This window comes from Myiozetetes cayanensis, unplaced genomic scaffold (assembly GCF_022539395.1).
Source record: "Myiozetetes cayanensis isolate MyiCay16 unplaced genomic scaffold, myiCay2020 scf10, whole genome shotgun sequence".
Lineage (NCBI taxonomy): Eukaryota > Metazoa > Chordata > Aves > Passeriformes > Tyrannidae > Myiozetetes > Myiozetetes cayanensis.
Genome location: NW_026086605.1, coordinates 18,302,435 through 18,326,375, shown reverse-complemented (window position 1 = coordinate 18,326,375; position 23,941 = coordinate 18,302,435). Strand labels below are relative to the sequence as shown.

Sequence of the window (23,941 nt, the reverse complement as noted above, 5' to 3'; positions counted from 1 at the left end):
AGTAAAACAGTTGCTACGGCATTTAAAGATATGTCATTTTTCCAATATTGTTTGGTATCTTTAATCTGGATTTAGAATTAGAATAAATGCCTTTTCGGGAGGCCAGGGTGGTTGTGGTGTTTTCCTCAGATCCCCACAGGGCATACTGTTGGTGTAGTCTACAGGTTGGCCAGCCTTCTCCCTTGTCTCAGCCTTCCTGCTCTGCTTTGGGTCACATTTGAAGCAGAGAGAAGTAATGCAGCTGAGCAGACAATGTGAAAATTATGAAGTCATGAGTCTCAAATCCTTACCCTGATTATGTATTCATAACTCATACTAGAAATCAGGGCCAAATAATATTTAAGGACTGGACCGAAAAGTTACAGATTTCCTTCTTTGCAATGGCTAAACTGATCCAAACCCCACACTTTACCTATGAAGAGCAATGAGATATTTCTACATTATAATTAGCAGTGGCCTGAAAAGCTATGAAAGATGCAGAGTAGCTTTTTGCGAGGAGAGGTATGACAGGGGGTGTAACAACATTTTATATTGGTTTTTCTTCTGCTGCCACTTACTTGGAACATGCCATTCCCTTTCCAAGCACTCCTGACAAATCCATATGTTTCACTATAGGCGTTTAAGAACTTACATCATTCAGTGAATGAGACAACACTCTTAACTGCTTCCTGGCATTATCTCTAGAGTTGACCCTTTGGGAAATCTACTTTTCTGTTTATAAAGCCACAAGTGAGGGGTAGTTTGCCAGCTAACACTAATGGCCTGGAGTCTGTTCTCTAAATCCAGTTTCACCCATCTCTAAAAGCGTGGGTGTGGTGGCATAAGATTTGAGATGACCCATCCCAAAGAGATGGATCATTTTCAACTTGGTTCACATACATCACTCATTGCTGGTCATTTTATCTGCAGTTCAATATCAGCAGGCTGGTCAATGCTTTTCTAGCGCTGCTTTCTGGCTACAAGTGGTATAAACAATAGTACAGAAGTGATACTAGAAGTGCTACTTACCAACTGCTGCTAGACTAGAACTAAGAGCAAGGGAAGTAACAAGAGAGAGAGGCAAAACAGACCTAAAACATAATAAAATACATAAAATATAATAAAATAAATAAAATATAATGCTTCTATTTCTGACAGACCCACTGCAAATTCTTCAGAAAATAAGTTAATTTCTCTCCTGTTTCTGTCTCTCTGTATTTAAATAGCAATGGCCAGGACAGCTGACCCAAACTGATCAAAGGGATATTCCCTACCATATGATGTCTGCTCAGCAATAAAAGCTAAGAAGGGGTGGGAAGGCTTCGCGTGCTGGAGCCCTGCTTCCCGGGAAGTCGCTGGACATCACCTGCTGATGGGAAATTCTTTTGTTTTTCCCATGCTTCTGTGCAGGGCCTTTGCTTTTGCTTTATTAAACTGCTTTTCTCTTGACCTGTGAGTGGTTTTTTTCCATCTTATTTTCTCCCCTTCCTGTCATGCTGAGGAGGGGAGTGATATAGTGGTTTGGTGGGCACCTGGTGTCCAGCCAAGGTCAACCCACCAGAGACCTGTTGCTGAATGAAAAGGAGTTTTACTTACTGCTATTCTGATAAAAGGCAATGGAAATAGACTATCTTCTACCAACCTTCTCACTTCTTCACATTTTATTATGAGCCAAATAATGTTTAAATTGTAATAAGTAAGTAAAGAAGTTGAGTGTTAGGTTTTCTTCTCATACCCACAGATTACACATAAATATAATGTAAGTTCAAATGTCTTATGGATGAAATTGCAAGAAAAAAAAGGGATCACAGGACAAGAAAAAATGATAGACTTGAAATCAGTAGCCTCTCACCTCTTATTTCAGTAGCTGCTGTGCCATTTGACCATGCTGTCCACTTATTCCTGTGTTTGCCGATTTCCTGGACTTTGCATATGTAACGTCCTTGATCTGTTTGCTGGAGACTTAAAATAAGAAATCTGTACATAGTTCCATATTTTTCTTTAAGAAGATGAAGTCTTTGCTTATGGAAATGATGAGTATAATTTCCATAATACTGGACAGATCCAAACTTTGTCATTTTGATCATCAGATGCTCCTGTGTAGGTGATGCAGCAAAGACCCACCGCACAGCCAGCAAATTGTCTGTCTTTCTCTTTTGAGAAATGTGGCAATACAGGGTAGCATTATCTCCTTCAAAGTATCGCACTGTTGGTCCAGGAGAGACTGTCACATTTAAAGCCTCACAAACATCTGTAAGGAAAAGAAAAGATGATGAGAATCCTCCATACTGGCACAACAGTATCCCAGTCGTTCCCCGCATGCAAGCCCGCAGCAGATAAACTGATGGCATCTGTTTAGTGTGCAGCAATTTAATGAGCTTGTATAACTTGAAATCATCTGCTTCTCTGTGAATATTAAAGATGGTATGAGCCCTCCTTCAGTGAGTCTGCTCTAGTATTCTTGCTGTCACTAATCAGTAACACAGGGCTAATGTGGAGACTTTGCTATTGTCATAGGATCCAACTTCATGCAATCCTTCATCAGTCTGAACACAAATATTGATCTAAAACTCTCTTGGAGCAAGAGCCAAGAATGGGTTTTGGAAAGTTGTTCCATGACCAGCTCTTCTGACAACTTGCATCCTTCTTAGGACTTCCAGGCTAAATCACAGAATCACAGAATATGCTAAGTTGGAAGGGACTCACAAGAATGCTTTCAATAGTCAGTTTGTGCCCATTTGTTCCTCTGCCAACTTTAAGTTGAAATAGTGTTTTCTTCTCTCAGCTTGCTTCCTGACTCTATATAGCAAGTAATTATCTGGTGTCTCAGGCTTCCTTCGCTTTGCTGAGCTAAAGAAGCCAAGCTCTGTTAGTCTCTTCCAGTACATAGTGTCTTCCTTTCCCTATTCACCTTAGCTGCCCTTCTCTGCATTGGTTACAGTTTAAATTTTGAGATTGTTTGTAATAATTTTAAACTTTTTAATGTAATTGACTGCAACTGTAGTTAGTGTCTGGAAAGAAGTTTTCCCATATCCTATGGAATACTCACACTACTTCTCAGATTTGACTGGGATATACCTTGCTTGCTATATCCCAGAATTATGTTGTCCTTTTTCATGACACTTCCACATGTGATTATACAACAGTTTATAAATAAATAGCTTACTTGGGTGTTTTCCCTTCTTTGCCATTTGTGGTTCAGTTCCTAGTATATCAAAGAAATTCTTACTAATCCTCAAGTACGTGACTTTGCTTTACTGACTTCTGCTCTACTCCTGCTATCCCATCCTCAGTTTTTCCTACGTGCTATCCTCGTCTTTTGCTGATTTGATAAGGTCACAGTTTCAACATGCATGCTTCCATCTACTTCTTTTAGACATCATTTGTGCAAACCTTCCATCGTAATGTTCCATAAATGATCACTGAAAGAGCACTGAACTCCCTACATGCTACAGTTCCCCATGTCCTCTGTTTTATGTAATATTCTCCTTGTCATAATTAAATGCTCATTTGAAACCTGGGCTAAATCTGTCAGATTAGTCCTTCTGACTATAATGCAAGCTAATCTGACCTTATTTGCATGATAAAATATGACATGAGATCATATCAGGACAAATTGTTATTTCATTGTTCCATTAATTTCTGATTCTTGTCTTTAATGTTCTCCATCACAAACCTCACTTAGACCAATTGTTTGCATCTCGCTTTACTTCCAACAACAGGTGAAGGTTGAAAGAAGTGTCCATAGCTGTTCATTAGAGGAAGATTTTCCTTTCCTGACCTAACTGATTTACACTGGACTGACTTTCTGAGCCAGGGGAATCAACACTCATTTTATTTCCTTCCTAATGTACATTAAGAATGTCCTTATTAGTCATATCAGAGACTGATCTATTTTTGACCACTGGTGTATTGTGGTAATGTGTTCCCTACATGATTTGTAATGTGTAATCTACTGGTCTGAGGGCATCCACCAGAGAGAGAACTGTATTTCAGCAGTGAGCAAGCACTCCCTGCAATGCACTCTGTAAAGCATGAAATGTCCTCCAAAGTGTGAACATGAAGATTCCTGTTATGTGAATACTGTACTGTACTCAAATACTGATGAGAATTTCAGCTCTGAGAGAATGATTTTTTTCATTTCTGGACACTTTTCTAGCACATCAGCAAGCAACATTTTAACAAAGGGGATGTGCATTTTGGCAGAGACTCTTGTCTGACATCAGCTCCTGAAACACAAACACATATTTATCTTCAAAATAAGCAAGTAAAGTATTTCCATTCTATTTCTTAAGGACTGTTGTAGGCAGAGATACTGGTTTTATGGCCCCAGTGAAGCTGTGAAATGAAGTAGTGAATTGTATCACCTTACTTAAAGTAAATCCACTAAAGTAAAGAAGTTACATTGCAACTGTTCGAGAAGAACTCCGAAAATGAATAGTATAATAATTATTTTTGTGTCATTTCAATAGAAAGCTCTACTGCATAATGTGTATTTTCCAAGTAGATAATATTTTATTTGTGAAGGAGAAAATAAGTTGTATAAAGAACAGTTTGGGTTTTTTAAAAAAATCTCTGTAGGAAACTACAGCTAAGCATGGCTAAGATTATTGACAAAATTATCTATCCTTGATGTTTGTGTCGTTAATCCATGCAAATGCCAAAGGAAGAGGTCATTTTGGATTGCAGAAAGCACACAAGTAAAACACAATGCTAAAATTTAAAATTAAGGTTGAATCCCACCAAAAGCTTTCTAGGCATGAAAATTCTGTTATTACTCGCTGGAGTTACCTGACCTTAGTTCTTCACTGGCAGATGTGAAGCCCATAAATGGCTGTCTTTGCCATCAAAATAAGATTAAATTTTGAAGATTGTGCTGCTTACTAAATAAGGAGTAAGTTCAGAATTTCAACACTTTTTGGAGTCCTTAGGCAATAAATATTTAATAAATCATTTATAAAATTATGGTTTGGGTAAATGAAAAACACAGACCTTTTTCTACTGAAATTATGAACATGTCATGAAAACTGTAAAGAAAAACAATTATGTCATTTTCCTGACATGTGAACTTCTGGTTTGAAAAAGCTGGCTAGGAGTAATTGTGAAATAGAGTTCCAAAATAAAAGGCAAAAGAATCATTGCTTAATTTGAAACTGGGTGGAACATAGTGCCAAAATGTACCCAAGAGAAAATACAGAGGAAGTCAGATATGGTGATGATGGAAGCCTCTGCAAGGAGATAAAGAAGCATTGTATGTGGAGTCTCTGATCCCTTTCTAGCTGTTTACACTCATACAAACATCAGTATTTTATATCTAAGGCTTCTACTTTTCCTCTGAGGACATGCCTTTTTATAAGGACATATCAAATTTTACATCCTTCATGTTGTCTGATCAGTGGGACCCCATCTCCTTATCTTCTTTCTGTGGCTGCTATTGGTGCAGCCGCACAAGAGCAGCAATGGGGACAGTTTTGGAAATCTCCTGATGCTTTTACCATGATATCACCTCATGTTGAACAGGGTCAGGCGATGCTTTATATAAAACAGAAAACCAGTATCCATTTGACTTTATCTTCCCACTACCACTGAAGTAGGAAAAGTGGTTTCTACTTTTAGGAGAGAATATATATATACCTCTTATGTGGAAAGGAAAACCCTCTCCAGGACTCTCAGACAGTCGTGGATATATTCCTCCTGTCCTTAGCAGGCACTGGATCAGTCTCAGCATGAGGTTTACCCTTATAATGGGTTCCTTGCCAAGAATAGGAGACTTCTCCACAACTTGAGAGCAGGCTTGTGTGACAACAGAGCACTGAATTTCTAGGCTTCAGATTGCTGTTTCAAGTGAGAAATCGCTGTTTTCCTTCTCCTGCCTTCCCAATATAGCATGATGTAGCTGCTCAGGTGGAGCTCACCACAAGAGTTTTAGTTTTGTTTCTGCTTGGAAAGGGAAACTATTTATAGAAAGGGGGAGGAGAGTGAGTCAAAGATTTGAGGATTCCTTTGCAGTGTGCTTAGTCATCAAACATGTCTCTCCTTTTTGCAAGCAGCTTAGCTTCCCCCATCCCAACCTTTTAGCTGTTTGCTTCTTTGGTACCCTCCACCTGTGTGTCTCACTAGCCTGAGGGGAGCCAGGAAAGGTGACTGCTGATTAAGTTCTGTCTTAAAAAATCCTACTATTTTGCAAATTGTCCACTTCTGCTTAGACCAGTTCAATTCCAAGAATTAGCTAGGTCCAGACTTTGCTGTCTGCCATATGACATAGCAAAACACTTTCCCAGCACTGCCAGCAGTACTAAACTATACTTCTAGCAGCCAGAAACTTGTTTATTCCAGGACTATCCCCTCCATCTGTGCTAGAACAGTGGCAAAAGCCTTAAAGTCACTGCTTGGTTCTTACATCTGGTGAGCAGTTTCAGTGTGGTTGTATTTCCGTGGGACAACTTCAAGTGGAGATACGGATGGAGTTGCTCCTGTGAACAATTGCTCATAATCCTGGTTTACTGTTGTTTATAGGCCACTCTTCCTTCCTCCATGGAGACCAACAGGCAGAATCTACAACCAGCCCTTCAGGATTGGGAGGACTGCTAGTCCTGGGATGCCACTGGGATGGTTACCTTCTGATCTCAAATTTGTACAACCACAAGCATATGGGATGGGTTTTATCTGTGTTGTAGTTTGTTCTAGGAAGCTATGCTACTGTCAAAGCCTGCTTTATTTTGATTTCTCTACAATTAAAAAGAGCAGATGAGCCAGGAAGAGCTCTTTGTTTAACTGAAAATAATTAGGAGCTGGGTAGCAAGAGCACCAAAAAACAACCAGCTGTTCTCAGTTAACAGATCTGTCTTCAAGTTTCACAACTCAGAGACTCCCCCTCAGAGAAAGCTTCTGCATTGACTAAAGATGGACTTGAACCAAACATCTGCCTCCAGCATCTCCTGCCCTTTTGTGGTGAAGATTCATATTCAACTCTTTCATTAACCTTGAAGGAGTAGGGCTTCCCCACCCCTCTAACCTCACTGCATCTGGGAGTTCAGCTACAGGCTCTGTGTCCGTTTTGCAGCTTCAGGACACACATACTGTCCAATACACCTTTGGTTTTGGAGGCATAAAGGTCTTAAATGGAGGAGGGTTTTTACAAGTGACCTACGGGTTGCGTTTCCACCTGATGCCTACGGGATCAGGGCACCTGTGTAAAAAAACCAATCTCAAACCCCCCTTTGTCTCGGCTTTGCCTAAAACAGAAGACGGACGAGGACCCATCTCCATGAACTTCTGCATGGAAAGGGTTTTCTTTTCTAAAAAGGATCGGGTCGCTGTGCCGAAGCGCTGCTGCGGGGAGTCCGGGAAAGCAGCGGCAGAGCGAGGTCGGGACCGGCGGGGCGGGGGTCGGCGGAGGGGCGCCCCTCCCGGCCGTGCTCCCCAAGGACCGCTAAGCCCCTGTCCTGCCGCCCGAGCCCCAGCGCTGCCCCAGCCCCTCCCCGTTGCGGGCGGCGGGGGCACTCGGACCGGGACCCGGACGCGGAGGGCGCTCCGCGGCGCGCAGGGGCGGCGGCGCTCCGAGGGGAGCCGGGGGGCCCGCTGGGGGACTAGGGGAGGCTGCCCAGTGTCAGGCGGGGGTTGCCGGGGCTGGGCGCTCGCCGATAAGCACCCGCGGTGCCGCTTACCTGGGGCTGGAGCCGTGGCCAGCAGGGCGGCCAGCGCCGTGGCCAGGAGGCGCATGGCCCGCGGGGCGCTGGGTACCGTCCCCGTCCCTCTCTGACGAGCTGCCTCCCTCCTCTCCTCCCGGGCCTCTCGCCTCTTCCCCGCCCGGTCCTCCCTTCTCCCCCTTGCTTTTCATCTCCTCCCCTTTCTCCTCCTTTTTTTTTTTTTTTTTTTCCTCTCTCTTCCTTCCCTCCGCACTCCTTGACGCTTCCCACTGTCCTGCCTCTCATTCAACTCCCCTCTTTTTCTCGCCTCCTTTCCCTGTCATTTCTCTCCACCTGTGCCTGTGGGGTGGCACTAGGGTTAGACAGGGATGCTCCATCTCTAGCCTCCGTGATCCCCCACCCCGTCCACAAACACACTCTGCCCAAAAGACACGGATCTGTGTCCATGGGAAATGGGAAACTCCCTCCCTCCTGGAGCACAGAAAACTTCTCTACCAGCAGGTGAGGCCACCCAGTAGCTGGAGGCTGTGGAGTTGAGTGCTGGGACTGGAAGGCTGTACTAAGCATCGTCTCAGCTTTCCTCGAGGTGTTGGAAATTTTGCAGGCCCTCATACTTATTCCACTCATCCCACTCCTTAACTAGAACAGGACAATCATTCTCTCACTGTTTTTAATTAAAGCTGTCTCCCTGTCCGTGGGCTCTGTTGGTGGCAGTGTGGGGACAGGGAACTCAGGCAGGCAGGAGTGTCCCGCCAGCAGGCATGAGGATGAATGCTGTAGAGCGTTTAAGACACCTGTGCCAGGACACTCTGCACAGGGCTCTGGTGTTTGCCCTGTGCTGTGACACCACATCTACTGACCACTGGTATTCTCTCCCTCTCTAAAGAAGTCCAAATAATCTTATACTGCACCTTAAGGTGCATCACCCCAAGGTTATTGTCCTTGTCTTGCCAAATGGTCCTACAGTGCTAGGCCAGAAAGGACAAGGGAAGCTGTCACCTTGCAGTCTATTTTGGCCTTTACCCTGTGCTGCTTTTGAAGTGTTTATCACTTGAAAGCCTACATCCCCAGAGACATGGATTTAATACCTTCACCAGCATGTATGATGGGTTAAGACTGATTATATATTCGGGTTGCATCAAGTGTGGATGATACAAACACTTTGGCATTCCTGCTTCCCTGTATAGGGCAATTAGTACAGATTTAGCTACTCCACCCCTCTCCTAGTAATCACTTAGGCAGGATAATACATGTCTGCTTTTAAGCATCACAGATAATTTAGCATGTGCTAAATCTGACTCTTATGAGACTGAACACTGCCTTTAAAATGTTGCAATTCCTTTCCTCCAGGGACAGACTTTTGTGACCATACAGCAAAGACTCCTCACAAGAGAATGACAGGTCTGGATTATGCACAGAGCAATCAGCAGATTTGAGGAAGCAGAAGGAGTTGTTAAAAGTTATACTGCCTGGGGAGCTAATTAAAATTTATAGATTTGAATCTACTCCTTTTAACACAGCAAAGGGAAATCCTATCAAAGAGATAAGCTAATTCAAAAACAAACGGACATATTCACCAAAAAACTCTACCAGCAATTATTTGCTTTGATGGTCCTGATAGAAACACCATTTCAGGAAGTTCTTGGACTGCTGATTGAGAGGAAACCAGTGATGACTGATTTTGCATACTCTTTTCCAAAGCATCTGCTCCTTGCCATTGTTTGTCTGTATGGACATTTTATACCTTCTCGTGTAATTCTGCTAGGCTCAGTCACGCCTCACTCCATGTCTTTCATAAATTCCTTCAGTCTGCTAATCTCTTAATGGGGTGTACAAAATTCTGGTGTAAAGGTATCAATAAGGGCTGCCTAAGCTGTCATGTAAGTGACTAGACCCTACAGAGCTGAAAGATGCACCACAAGAATCAGTATCAATGTTTGCTGTTGTTCGTCAATTACTGTTTGCACTAACAGTTCCTTTAATTGCGTCAAGAACCCTAATGAGCTTCGGGACAGAGATCAATTAAATGGTTAAAAGGTTTCATATAATTTATTTGACTATGATAGAAGACAGAAGAAGAGTCAGAGGTATACCTGGACTTCTGAAATCTCTTGTGCCTGACAGTTTACTGAAAACATATTCTTTCTGTTTTGCAGCTTGTGATCTCTGTACTTCTGACAGTTCCCTGTGTGTTCAGGTTTTTTGTGTAGAACTATTTTGTTTGTTTCTCCCACTCTGAAAGTTCTTTAATAACATAAGAATAAAAATAGTTATTCTTAAAGGGATATTTATTCTAAAGTTTCAAATGTACCTTTAAAAGTGGCTTGGGCTGAAAATCTTTTTGACTTTTCATAAATAAGCTCAGGTGAAGCTGCCCTTTTAGGTTTTTCACCAAGGGAGACCTTTTCTTTGCACAACTTGGAACAGGACCGTAAGCTTCTGTGCATAGGTCTCTGCCTTGTCACTAAAATGTTCCTCCAGCAGCACTCATTAGGAAACCCAGCACCTAATGTACCTAAATAAATCTACATTTTGCCAGTCTCTTGGGATATACTTATGAGCCAGACAGCAGTAGTCAGATGAGTGAGCTGTGGAGAAACATAGACTTATGACTTGTCGGATGATTTTATGCATATAGGTTGTAACCTCTGTGCTGCAGATGGGTGACCTCTAACTTTCCTTTGTGCCTGGATTGGAAGGATTTGCTAATGGAAGTGGGGCAGCCAGCATCAAGGATTGCAACTACAAGATTTGCATTACTTCATTGATAAAATCTTCCATCCAATCCACCCACTTTTTTTAGCTGAGATATTTCTGCTTTTGTAAAACATTTACTCAATATTTTTTGTGCCTCTTACCTGACACCCTGACAGTTTTACCTATGTACCAAAAATCCCAAAGGCCAAATGAACATGCAGTACAACTTTTTTCTCCCACAGGCTGGGCACACAGCTCTCTCTGCAACCCAGTGCGCCTCCCTTAGCTGCTCTGGAAGTGCACTGACGCACGCGAGTGGAGCCTCTGACCCGCAGGATATGGCTTTCTCAGCTCTGGCAGCACGTATGTGGCCTCATTTCCTGCTGAATGGGTCTGCTCTGACGAGAAAAGTGCCTAATCAGCACTCTGGTGCAGCTGACACAGCTCAGACTGACTGTTTGCCAGAGCCTGGAGCCCCTCGCTCCCTGGGGCTGTGTTATTGAAATCATCAGCCTCAGTCGCTCTGGGTGAGACCTGCTGTGCAAATACCCTTTGCCTCTCTGCAAAGTCACATCTGTCAGGAGAGGTAACCACAGCCTCTTGGCTTTTGCTTCCTGTCCTACCTCCCTGGCTGCTATTCTTATCCTGCTTTCTTTCTTTGAAAGGTCTTACTTGCGCCTGCAAATCTGTCTCCAGAATCTCCTGCAGGATTCCTGAGAGTGGAATTGTGTCTTTCCCTTACAGCAGTATTGGAGTGTGGCAGAGAGACACAGTGGCATCCACTGCAACTCACATGGGGCTGCTTTGGCTGAGTTCTAGCACTGGGGAAAAGGTCTTTGCAAGGCTGCAACTTTTGCCATGTGTTGATGGGCTGGGGTGGGCCTGCTTTCATACCTGGGATGCTGTTCTGAGTGATGTATGGGAGTTTGCTACCCACCTGCAGCAGTAACCTGTGACTCTAAACTTTGCATCTTTACTTGGACTGATCAGGGCAACTACAGCTTATCACCTTCCCACACTTCATTCCGACAGCATTCAGAGATGCTGCCCTGCCTGCCTGAAACTTGTACTTGGAGACGTGAGTTACGGCTGAGTCTTCTTCAGAATCCAGCAGCTGGTAGCTCCCATGGCCCAAGGAATCCTAACTAAAAATGAAAGTTTGTGATTAGAGATGAATAAGATCCAAACTGGTTCATGTTGCCAAGATCCAAACTCATTCATGTTGCCAAACATGGAGGTGTTCGGATCTGTATCTAAACTTTCCCATTCCTTTAATGTGCCAAGTTACCTTTGAACTGTAACAGTCCAGAGCTTCTGAACAATATGGTTTAGGAATAAAAGCTCTGTCCCTGTATTTTTCCATGGCTATTTTGTGGACTGACATGTCAGAAATGTTGTTTTGTGGATCCAGCTCCATGTCAACAGGAAAAACACATTAGATCTTCCAAAATGTAAGCATCGTGCTTTTTAGGTCTCTGAATGTCATGCAATGTTTACACTGTGTTTGGGGTTTTGATGCTATTGCCATTTATTTCTGTCTCATTGGCAAATTGCTGGATAGGGTGATGTTGTTGGCTGCAGGTTTCCTTTTTCCCAGTATAAGGTGTCCTTCTTCCATTGTCTTTTTCTTTGAGGGTTATGAATGAATGATACTGTTATATCTGGGTAGGATCTGAGGTTTTGTGGCTGGGGTGCAACCATAGTTCCATGAATAAGTGAAATCCTTACTGTTGATGCTATATTGTATTTTTTGTTTTCTCTTTCTTCAAATGAGAACACTTTTTTTTGTTCAGAAAACTTGCTTTTGTTACTACTTTTATGATTATGTTTAGGACTGCACAAAAGCACAGGGGATTGAGTATGTTTTCCTTAGCTTTTGCTTCAACTTTGGTCGTTCCAATTTTCAGGACACTGCTAATCCTGAAAAAATTGAGATTTGTAGATGTTTTGCAAGAGTATTTGGACACTCTGTCTGTGTTATTCCTGCATAATTAGGTGTGTGCAAGAGTTGAAACCTTATTAGGTCTTGCTGCAAATTATCACGTACAAAGACATAATTTCAACTTCATCTAGTGGTATATAGTAGTGTCATTTGAGGAGCACTAAAAAGTCCATTGCTGCTCCAGTTCTGTTCTCCAAAAATATTAAAATGTCACTCTCAGCTGGCCTTATTTCTGGCAGTAGGTGAGCAAATGTCATGCTAAGATGGATTTCTAAGGCCTTTCAGTGCATTAATATGTTCTGGCTATGCATTCTCATTAGGCACCTGTCCCAGTTAAAACATTACTGACAGTACTTTTCTCTGAGCTACCCACTGTGAGCCTGCTGATCCCACTGTGCCCGGCTCAGAGAGGGCATGGACTGCAGAACCACACGGTCAGTGAGAGTTGCCCTGACAATGCACCATGCCATCACCTGTTTTGGCTTGCCTCCCTCTCCAAATAAGTATTGCTGCCAGGTTTGGGGAAGAACAAGCCTCTCCTGAAGACCACAGGGTTGTGGTTTATCTATCAAGTCTCCTGTTTCATGGAATTTGGTCTGTGATTTCCACACAGTCTGTGCTGGCATCATATTTAAATCTTTGTGTCCGTAATTTGCCTCTGGATCTTCAGTCTAAGAGACTGCTGGATATAAGAATTACTCTGCTGAGACAAGGCAATGATCCATCTAACTCAGTGCCCTCTTTCTGACCGTGGCAGTTAGCAAGTACTTAAGGGCAGGGCAAACACACAGTTCTGTGTTCCCAGGAGACTTTTCCAGCTTCATATGGTTTGCAGTGTGCGCTGTCTCAGCAAGATGTATTTCAGAGCCTCACTGATCAGACCCACGTTATGTGCTCCTTTGTCACCTTGTTCTGGGCTAAAGAGACAGATGTTTACCTGTGCATTCCTACTTTGTGGACATGGGGCTGCGTGGCTCCCATTGTACTAGATGTGGCCTTGATAGGAATAAAGCTTGGTGGCTACAGAGGGAGAACTTTTTAAGGTGAAGCTGATCATGAAACAATCACTGCACCCACACAGGGACACTCCAACAGCCGCTGCTGTCAGCTGGTGCTACATGGAAAGTCACATTACAAAAAGCAGTGAACTAAAACCAGAAGGTATAGTGTACTTGTATCACATTTGTTGGGTTATGTTTGGATTTATTGCCTTAAGTTTTCGAAGTCTCTTCAACAAATTTTCCAAATTAACAAATTTAGTGTTGGTGCATCTTAAGAATAAAGGCTTCCACATAAATTCTTTTGACATATCTGCTTTTGTTCAGACCAGAAATATTACAAGAAATGCACCCCTTGCCTGCACCTTGTATTCCTGACCTGCTCTTACCCAATCACCTGGATTGAAAAAGATGAAGATAGTTTCCAAGCAGAGAAATTAGTGGTTGTAGAATTCAGTGTTTCCATGAAGGTGAATTAAGGGGAAGATGTGGATAAGATATGAATCAAAACTGCTCAAGTATTGCTCCTAACTGATATTACATGCTTTATTCCCATGCATTAGTTATTCCTACATGTACAACTTGCCTTCTCCAGGAAGTCTGTTTTAAAAATTGACTGTGAAGCTTGTACTAACTCTGTTACTTAACAAGCAGAACCAAATTACCCTCTGCACTTTAAAAACTAAATTGCTAACTCACCTTTGGAAAGAGCTGAAGTACACATCTGGAACACAACTACAAACTTGTAAAAACATTTGCACCAACTGTGAGGATACACTGAAAAACTGGGCTTACTCAGTAAGGCCTGGGAAGTATAATAAATCTCCAGGTATTGTAAGGAAAGGGAATAAACCATCTATATCCACTGACATTGGAATGGGAAACTGCAGACCTATATTGTAGAAAGCAAGATTAGTTATTAAAGAATGCTTTCTAATCATGAGGTTAGTTAAGGGCTGGAATAGGGAGGTGAGGGGCCCTCCTTGTAAGAAGTTTTAAAATATAGATTGCACAAATATTTGTCAGAAAGGGTCTAAGTGTACCAGGTCAGATTTTCAGTAGGCTAAATGAGATCTGAAGAGTTCATCTAGCCCTGTTTTCTTTGAGATTGTTTTATGCTCTCTGTATATTGTCTCCCTTAGTAGAAATACTAAATCCTTGAACATGCCACAGAAAAGCCATTTAAGCTCTTCACATCCCAAGGAACAACAACATTTTGTCTCTGACCTACTTTGTCCCTCTCAGACACAGATAGCATCTTGCCCTCTTATCTCCATTTTCTACCATGCCTCCCAGGACTTTCTTCTCTTTCTGCTTTTCTTAAGCTTGGTTAATAAATCCTGTGACTCTGTACTTTGCATTTTTTAAAACATTCCATGCTGAAAACAAAGTACCCACACACATACAGCACAGAGTTTGTTGTCAGAAAAGCAGGGAATCCTTCCCTAACCTCAGGAATGTCCCTGGAAGATGTGCTTGCTTTTGCTCTGCTGTCAGGAATGGTGTTGCTATACTTTGGCTGCTGCTAAATTTTAAATGGATTCTTTAAACTTAAAAATAGAAGTAAAAGCCTACTGTTTCTTAAGGAATTCTTTCAGTAAAGATCTTTACCAGAGAGAGTTTAATGAGGAAACTTTGGTTAAATTTTGTATGCTATATACAGTGGTCAAACTTTGACCTCTGAGCTTCAGGAGGAGTTACGGATGAGACAAGTGTTTCTGTTTCCTGCAGAGTGGTGAAATAATGAACAAATATCTATCCAAATATTCAACAGGCCTGTGAACTGCTTAAAAAGTTACCTCACTTGTGTTTCTAAGATGATCTTTCTGAAGAATTTTTGTCCCAGCTTTGAATAACAAAATATATGACTTTCATGTCCTTCAAATATTGAATATTTTAGAATAGAGTATCTTTCATGCTGTAGATGAGGACATATATGCCTCAATAATGCATTTAAGTGAAAAATAGGCAGATACTGTAGCAAGTTAAAGGCATCTCTTTCATATAGCTGTCAGGAACTGGATATTGTGTTCTTCATCTTCTTTCCTTTAAAGGTAAAAATAAGGAGGCAAAGAAGTGCTTTATCTATTCTTTTTAGAAGTACAGAAGTTCAGGTGCCATTTATTATTTGCAAAGAATATGAAAGAAGCTGCATCTCACATGCTGTACATACCATATGCTTGGGTGGATCCCTTAACCAAACACAGACATTTTTCTTAGCAGTGTTATGGCCACGTGGATAAGATGTAGGGTTGCCATATCACCAAATCAGCTTGTATTTCTTCTGTCTGAAAATTTGCCTTGTATAAACTCTCGTATATAACACTACGTGTTAAAAAGAAAAAAAAAAAAAGAAAGGATCTGATCTTTTTTTCCCTGCATTCCTCTCCTTAAATTAGAAGGCAATAGACAAAGTTCCTTGTTTATCTTCTAAAGCAGGGAGAAGACAACTGCTTCAACAGCAGGCATTAGAAAGGCACCAAATTATTTGAATTGTTTGATGGAAGAAGAGAGGTCCTAACCCATTAAAAATTAGTGATTTTGATGTGGTGAAGTAGCAGCCAGATCCATTTTGACTGTGTCCTGTCTGATTTGCTGGCTCCATGGCTACGTGGAACAATAGTCTGTGCAGGGCAGCACAGACGTGGGCAGAATTACAAGTGAGCATCTGTCAAATTCCTCTGTGCAACACTAAAAGTGTTTTTCCTCTGCACTTTCTAAATTACAGAAAACCTATGTAAATTATTCTCTATGGCTTGGGCTAGACAGCTTTGAACTTAGGATTCTACCCTGGAAACATAAAAAATTATTTTTCTCACCCATGAAGGTATTAAAAGTTTATTGTGTTGATATTAAGTCAGATGTTGGCAAAGCTACGTGGGGTGGTTCGTTTGTTTGTTTGTTTTAAACTCTCCTTGAAGAGCCCATGTATAGAATATTTCTACTCTGATGCTTAAAGTCTCCCAGAAGTTACTAACAGTAGGATTGGGGGTTTCTGATGGGGAGTGCTGATGAAGGCTGCCAATAAGCAGTGGTTGAGTGCAGTAGCAGAGGTGCTACAGCAACGTGAACATTAAAATGGGATATTTTAAAAATGCCAGATATTAAAAAAGTGAGGAAATTGCCAGCAAAGTTTACAGTAGCAATGCTGGGAGCAGCATCAGAGGTGACACAAGTCAGCTTATACCGACAGGCCAAGTATCCATGACTTCATGTCTCTGCTGAATCTCAGTAGCTGCAGCAGGTTGAGGGCTTTTCCTGTGGCTTAGGGATGTGTTGGAAGCAGATAGGAAAGATGGGTGTCATATATTTATTTTCCACCGTGGTGATATACTAGATCCTTGAGAAGGTGGTCCATGACCGCTTCATCCACTTTTTATTTTTGGGATCTTGAAGGAGAAAATGGAAAGGGGGATGGGGTTGTCAGAAGCTGAAACCTACAAGACTACAATCAATGCATCATTTTTAGGTGAAGCACTTCATGTTCTCAAAAAAAATCCTTCCTTTATCAAGGCTAGGATCACTCCAGAGGCATAGTCAATAACTTTGTGTTGCATTTCATGGCTCTGTGGGATTATATATAGAAAAACAATGCAGTTTTATCAAATGTGTGTTGTCCAGAGCAGACACTGACAAAGACCTTCCAGCTGGGAATTACTGTTGAAGGGTGTCCCATGCTTGAGGTTGACTTCACCAGGCTAATGATGGGCTCAAAGGTCTGTGGGTGCTTGAGTGGCTGTGGAGAGACAGAAATAGAAAGGAGGAGGATTCAGCTCCTTCGCTGGGACTCACAAGAGACACCACACTGATCTCTTAGGGAAATCTGTATTTGAACCTAGGTAATCTCCAAAGTTTAATAAGAGGGGTGAGTGAAGCATCAAAATTCTGGCTGAATTGCTTATAAGGTGTATTAGTATCCTGTTAGATGTCTGCTGCTGATTCTGTTCTCGAAGTCTGATTTGTTTTTGTTATACAGACTTCTCAATGAAAAGGCAGTCAACGATTTGACTTAAAAAAAAAGCTAGCCATAAAGTAAATTACCACAGTGTTAAATAACCATAATATGAGCCACGGCATATGCAAGTAATTTTAAAAAAAGGAGTATTTGAACATTGTTCCGAAGAAAAAAGATTGTAAGGAAAAAAAGGAAGCAGGATACTATCTTTTAAAAATAATAGCACACAATGCAGGATCCAAAACGTTCCATAATTGTTTGTGGTATAGCCTCAGGGTAAAGAAATATTATCATTAAAAAGAAGTAACTTGAGTGAAGCTGAAGTTCATAACATTTCATTTACCCACTGCAAATTCATACCATCAAAACACAGGTTTCCGATAAAACTCAGAGACTGTCTCTGCTTCTTTTGATCTGTTAGCATGTAACAAATATACTTTCCTTCTCTGACACTGAACTTAAGAAAGTAAATAAAATCAAAACAATACTTAAAGCACTGACTCACAGAAAACACTACGCTTATATAAATGCCAAAGGCATATGTTATATTAGTCATTATAATTAAAATAATACACACATCTGGTTTACAATGAAATGTGAGTAATGTGTCACTAATTACTACCATCTGTAGTTCTTTCTAGCTATATATTTCCATTTTTAAATGCTGCACATTCTGTGGATTAATAAAATGTGCAAAAGCAGATTTATAGTTTAAAATTTAAGAATTATAATACTTGGAGCCATACCTTGAATTCACTTATATCAGTATTTGTCATCAGGGACTTCCTGGCTTTCCATGAATTGTCTTTTTTGTCCCCTACATCAACCAGAGCAGATGTTAAACAGCTAGATTGATATTTCTTCCCTGCCTTCCCAGAGAAATGGGTCTAAGCTTGCCCCCTCTTTACAAGGGTAGCTTTCCTGAGGACCTGTGTTTTGGAGTAATCATGTCCTTTCGAGCTTCCTAATTTCCCAAAAGTGTCCCTAAAGCCTTCTTTAGTTATTTGGTCACTCCTTCTCTGATGAGTGTACTGTCTTGATCAGACTTATAATGTTAAGATCAGCTATAAGATTTTCCTTCTTCACTAAGTCTTAGAAAATTGTCTTGTTTCCAGTTCAACTGTCCATACATTTAATTCTTATAGTTCTTTAATGAGCTTTGCCTTTGACCTGTTTTATCCACAGTGTTGTTCCAATATGGCTGTTCCTGGCGTTACATTGACCCGTGCATCAGAAGGAAGATTATTAAGCAACCCACAGTAGCCAAGTCATGTTTTGTAGCCATGCTGTCCCGACATCTCCAGAAGCAGCAGTATTGGTATTACCATCACTGAACTTGCCAGGCCTTCCTTGCCATCTTGCCAAGAATTATGGCCTCGACATAGTTTTAAACTCTGGACATGATTTTGGCTTGTGTGCCGACTCATGTTGTCTTAGACTCTGAACGCCATGGGCAGGTCCTGTCTTTATTTCTTTACTTATGGTGTTTTTTGCATGCTGTCATGGCCATGGTATCAGAGCAGCCTGCACACTCTAAGCTTCAGTTAAGTCTGGGTGACTTCCTTTGCTTGTCAGATTCCAGATGTTTTGCCAAAATTTATTTCTGGGTTTTTCATGAGCCTGTCTGTGACTTCTCTGTGCATGTGTGTCTTCATGCCAGTGAAGAACCATTCTTATCAGGGATAGTCAACCACCATCCTCCCCAACTCTCTTTCTCTCCAGAAAAAAATGTTCATCTTTCAAGTCCCAGATCTGTTACAAACTCTTTTAAGACTTTCCATACCCCCTGCATTAAAAAATATTGTTCCATTTTTGAACAGAATGCAGTCCTCCTTAAGGTTCTGCAATCCATTTTCATAGTGAGCCCCTTGGCTGTCTTAATTTAAAACTAATAAAAACTTCAAGCAATTGTGAACTTTTATCAGAAATAAATTGACTTTCTGCCCAGTATCCTTCTAATAGCATTCATTGCTTGTAACTGTAGAAACTGTGCAGGTCTTCTCTAAAAGTCTTTTTCACTAGTAGGGAGTTTACTCTGTTTTTCAGGGTAAACTGAAAAAGAGAATTTACTCTGTTATTCATTCCTGCAGAATAGTTTGATTCTCCCTGATACTGTACTTTGTCCTGAAATAACGCCAAGTCTGTGAGCCTGACAGACTGTAAATGTGATATCTGAATGTGTCACTGTTGTTCTGCATGGAACTCCATCAAACTGAACATTTCCTTCTACGTGTCTTATACCAACAGTTTTTAAAGGCACAGCTCCACACATGCTGGGTACACTCTTTTTTCCCCAGGACACTTACCTTTCCACTCCTCATTTTTATGTCCTGCAAATGGCATTGTGGAGGAGGAAAATTAAAAGACCCTAATGTACCCTGCAGCCCAGGACTGTGAATTCATCCCAGTTGCTTGCAGAGCATTAATGGACACTGTGCAGACCAAAAAGGGACAGGAGCAATCTGTCCCAATAGTTTTTAAAGCTTCACCACTGTTGCTAATATCACCTCTGAGAGACAATGAAATAGTTTTCAGACGTGGTTCTGGTCTCTGCTAATGCTCATGCTTGTGAGTTTACTAGTAGTATTGCATACTCCAACGGGAAGTTTACTTGGGCAAAATTCCCACTGAGGTCAGTTGGGTTTTTGGGCTTTGTCCAGAGCAATCCTTGCCTAATAAATCCCTTAATGGTAGTAATCACTGAGTTTGGGGATGTAGTTAAACATGGGAATATTTTAAATTAAAAAATACATGGGCTGAACTCTTCTCCTGTCTGCACTGCTCTTTCTTGCAGTAATTCTGTCAAGTTACTCCCAGTGTTTGTTGGTGCACAGCTGAGTGCAGAATCAAGCCTTCTGTTACCACTTGAAATAACTCATGAAAAAGCCTCAGTTATATACAATTTCTTTCAAATTTGAATTTATGGCTTTAAACTGGTGAATGGCATGGCAACTAATGAGACCTGGAGTGCCTGTACCATAAAATAAAATTAAGGAAAGTTCTTATTTTCCCCTAAATGAAGGTATAATGGCAGAGTGGTTACAACATCTGGCTTTTTGACAGAGATATAAGCTCCCTTGTCATGCTAGCGTTTTCAAGACAAGTAGAGAATCAGATTGTGCTGGTTTGAGGCTTTTCTTGTTCAGCTCACCTGTAAGTGGGCACCAGTCATTCCAGCTGACAGTTAAAAGGGCTGTGATAAAAAGGCCAGTGACAACAACCTTACTATTTTTAAATATAGTTTACCACCGAGTTGGCATGTATTGGCTGTGCCAGTCTGATGGGCTGAGCAGCCTTGTAAGTTGTGGCCATTTTCCTACTACTACTGCTGAGAGATGTGTATTTCAAGTGTAAGCAGATATGCCTTGTGAGAAGCAGAATTAATGAAGTCAGCTTCCCAACAGATTTGGTTATATGCTTGTTTGACATTAGCTATTATTAGATGTCAGGTAATCTCTAAAGAGAGATCTAGAAAAGTCCTCAGTCTTGGGAAAAGCTTCCAATGGGGTATGGTGTCCTCTTAGGCACTAGGATCCACACTTTAGAGAGGACTAATAAGGTCTTTTTCTAGCTGCTTGCCTTCATGAAGCAAACTGGAATGTAAATGTCTTGAAGACTTCTGCCCTTCTGTCATGTTCTGGTAGAAACTGGCAAATCTATTGAAATGGTGGGAGGAGGCTGCCTTGGCCTGAGCTCCAAAATTCTCTGAAAGAAAAGATTTTCCAAATCATAGCACTTTTTGGTGGATCCATGCTATTAGACATGAACTCTGAAAGGATTTGCCATGAGCAGGTTACTACTTAGTATACGAGGAAATACCCTGAGTTCAGTTGTTCCAGCAACCAGTTATGGTGCTCTGAATCCACGCTAGAGCCAGGCTGCAGCCAGCAGTGTGGAGGGATTAGTCTGCTTTAACTGACTCTTCACTTTCAGCTTAGGCAAAATCTGTATGACCCTGGTATGGTAAAGCAATTAACTTTGCTTTAAAATTGGATCTGCTTCTCTGCTTATGCCTTTTAACATCTGTACAACTCAATTGCTTTGATTTTCTCTTGATCTTTCCCCAGCACAAAAGAGGTTATTTTTACTCTTGATATGAAGTTGCATTGACTTCTTAAATGCCATTACAATAGTATCATTTGGCAATGTCCACAAGGACTAAAAGGCCTGCTTCCAGAATGAAACAGAGAAGAAATTCTCATCAGAGAGGTCACAGTCAGGTACTACTGTTAAATACTGTGATTTTTGCAGAAAATTGCAGTATAGAAAATAGGAACTTTGAGAACTGTGAGGAGAGTTAAATCCATACATTTCTGTAGTGTGTAGAAATTCTGCAAATAAATATGTAAATATTTATCTTTCTCACTGAATTCTTTGAGTTCTTACCCAAGTTAGAGAAAGCCTTCTATTCTTCAGAGTCCTTAAGCATGTGCTTAACTCACAGAAGAAGGGATTTTAAGGGAATTTCTGTGGAGCTCTGTGTACTTCCTATCAGCTGCTTCCATGTGGGAATCAACCATTTATGTATACAGTTCCTGACTCTGGGGCAATTAAAATCTCAGCCATAATGTTACATTAACACAGAATTTGGTGTACCTAATGACATATTAAATCTTCCTAAATTATAGCTAAATTACAAAAAGGACTAATTTACCAAAACCAGTTAATAAATGTTTAGAAAGGAAGATAATTGAATTATCCCTTGTTTGTCAGAGACAGATAATCTCCTTGTGAGAAATCTCATTTTTTCTGGAGCATGATTAATTGGCCTGACGAGTCAGAGATTATGACAAATTATGCAGGAGAAGATAATAGATAAGTCAGTAGGAGGACTTGGGAGCAGAGCACTAGCAGCTGTTGTTTGGTTTTTGGTTTTGTTATTTGTTGTTTGGTACCACCTCTGGATTCCACCTGACCCTTGTGTGGTTTTGCTGCTGCTGCTGCTGCTGGAGATGAGCCATGCTGCTGTCACAGCCACCCTTTGCTTCTTTCACCGACATGCTCAAATCCTCAGCCCGATTCAGGTCAATAATATCACCTCCCCAAGGAGGATGCCTGAGAAACCACGTGCTTCTAGGTCAATGACTGGTTTCTATTGAATAATCAAGGGCATGAGATGAATTTTTTATTTTTCCTTAGTCACGGTAGAAAGGCATTTATGACTCACACAGAAGGTCCAGTCACAGCTTCATCTTATTACCATTAAACTCAATGGAGAAACTAAACTCTGTTGTGTCTGTGCTTGACCCTGAGTGCAGTTTGTGTAAGCCCCTCAACGTGGTGTACATAAGGAGCTACATTGCACAGTCTGCGCTCCTGTAGGAGAAGGCTTCAGTGTCTGCAGTGAGACTGCTCAACTTTAGTGCATGTTGCTGGGCCATAGTGCTTCTGGTGCTCCAGTTTCAAGCTCCAACATAAGCAGAGACGAGCCAAGGGTGGGATGCCTGGTGGTGCACACAGTGCAGACTACATCAGGACAGACTGGGGATGAGGCTGGTACTGAGGTGCCAAATAAGGTCTTTTTCTCTTTGAAAAACTTGAACCTAATGATTGAATTATTTGTACAATGTTGACTGCTTTCATCATCTATTTTGAAAAGCCTGCCAGGTGTTAGAACTGAACCAAAAGTTTATTGGTCCTTTTAATGTTTATTGGTCATGTTAATGTTACATCATGTGGGTTTGAGAATAAATTTCCATTTGCACCCCCTTGTATGTGTATATCATGCTGTAAGAGGGACTAGATTTGACTTCTTGTCTCAAGAACACTATTTGGAAAATCTTATGAATTAGATCTGCATTATTTATTAATGTGCTGCATTGGTATCTGGGTGATACTACTCAGGGATTGTAGGATTGATTGTAGGAATCATTTCTATGCAGGGTATACAGGACTGAGGCAGCAATCATACTGGGTCAGTTTAAGAGAAGTCTCAATATAGTGGGGGAAAGGGAACACAGATGGGTAAACTCGTTGCTATTGACACTGCCTAGTAGTTGGATATACACAATCTTTACATTTATATGCCAATGCATACTTTTCATTCACTCTACACCTCTAACTCACCTCTGCCCATCTCTAGTGGAAATCATCTGCACATGAGTTCCCAGCAATATTTAGGGGGCTTTTCCTGCACTACATTTTGGAGTATTTTTGAGAGGAAATGCAGGGCTAGGCTTTTGTCCTTTGTAAGCCAGGAGCTTCTTGGACTTGGTGTGTGTCACAGGGAAGGAACTGCCACTCCAGTAACAAGCAGGTATGGGCCTGTTGTTTTACTGAGCTTGTATTAGTAACTCTGAGAATTCAAAAACCCATAAGCATAATATAAACTCTTGACAGTTTATAATAGAGTTTTGGGGTTTTTTTATTACTACTGTTGATCTCCCAGTTTCTGAGCCTTTATAGTGTTGCAGAGATAAGAGCTTCTAACTGTTCCCTACAGCCTCTAAAGCAAGGTATATTTTAAATTCAAGTGGAAGTTTCCACAGCTGCATGACTTGAAGACTTCGGGTCTCAAGAAGAGTATCATAGTGCAAAACTCCAAGTTGCATGACTGTTGGCAACATTCTGCTTTTTCTGTTGTTCCTGACTGCTAAAATATTGTTTTGAGGCAAGTGTAAGTTCACATATCCTGTCTTTTCCTCTGCAATCGCTTTTTACCCCTTTCCAGCATCAGTTAGTTCTCTCTTATATTTAGTTCTCTATATCACCAGTTCACTTA

General features: G+C 41.2%; 1 protein-coding gene across 1 annotated transcript in view; it reads right to left on the bottom strand.

Moving 5' to 3' along the window:
• The window catches only part of VSTM4 (V-set and transmembrane domain containing 4), a 35,394-nt gene extending 27,615 nt beyond the window's left edge, over positions 1–7,779 (bottom strand). The window contains exons 1-2 of the mRNA XM_050305223.1: positions 7,647–7,779; positions 1,832–2,230 (exon numbers count right to left, since the gene is read on the bottom strand). Coding sequence (XP_050161180.1) covers positions 1,832–2,230; positions 7,647–7,701 — 454 coding nt within the window. The 5' untranslated portion in view covers positions 7,702–7,779. The remainder of the gene's footprint in view (positions 1–1,831; positions 2,231–7,646) is intronic.
• Positions 7,780–23,941: the final 16,162 nt, after the last annotated feature.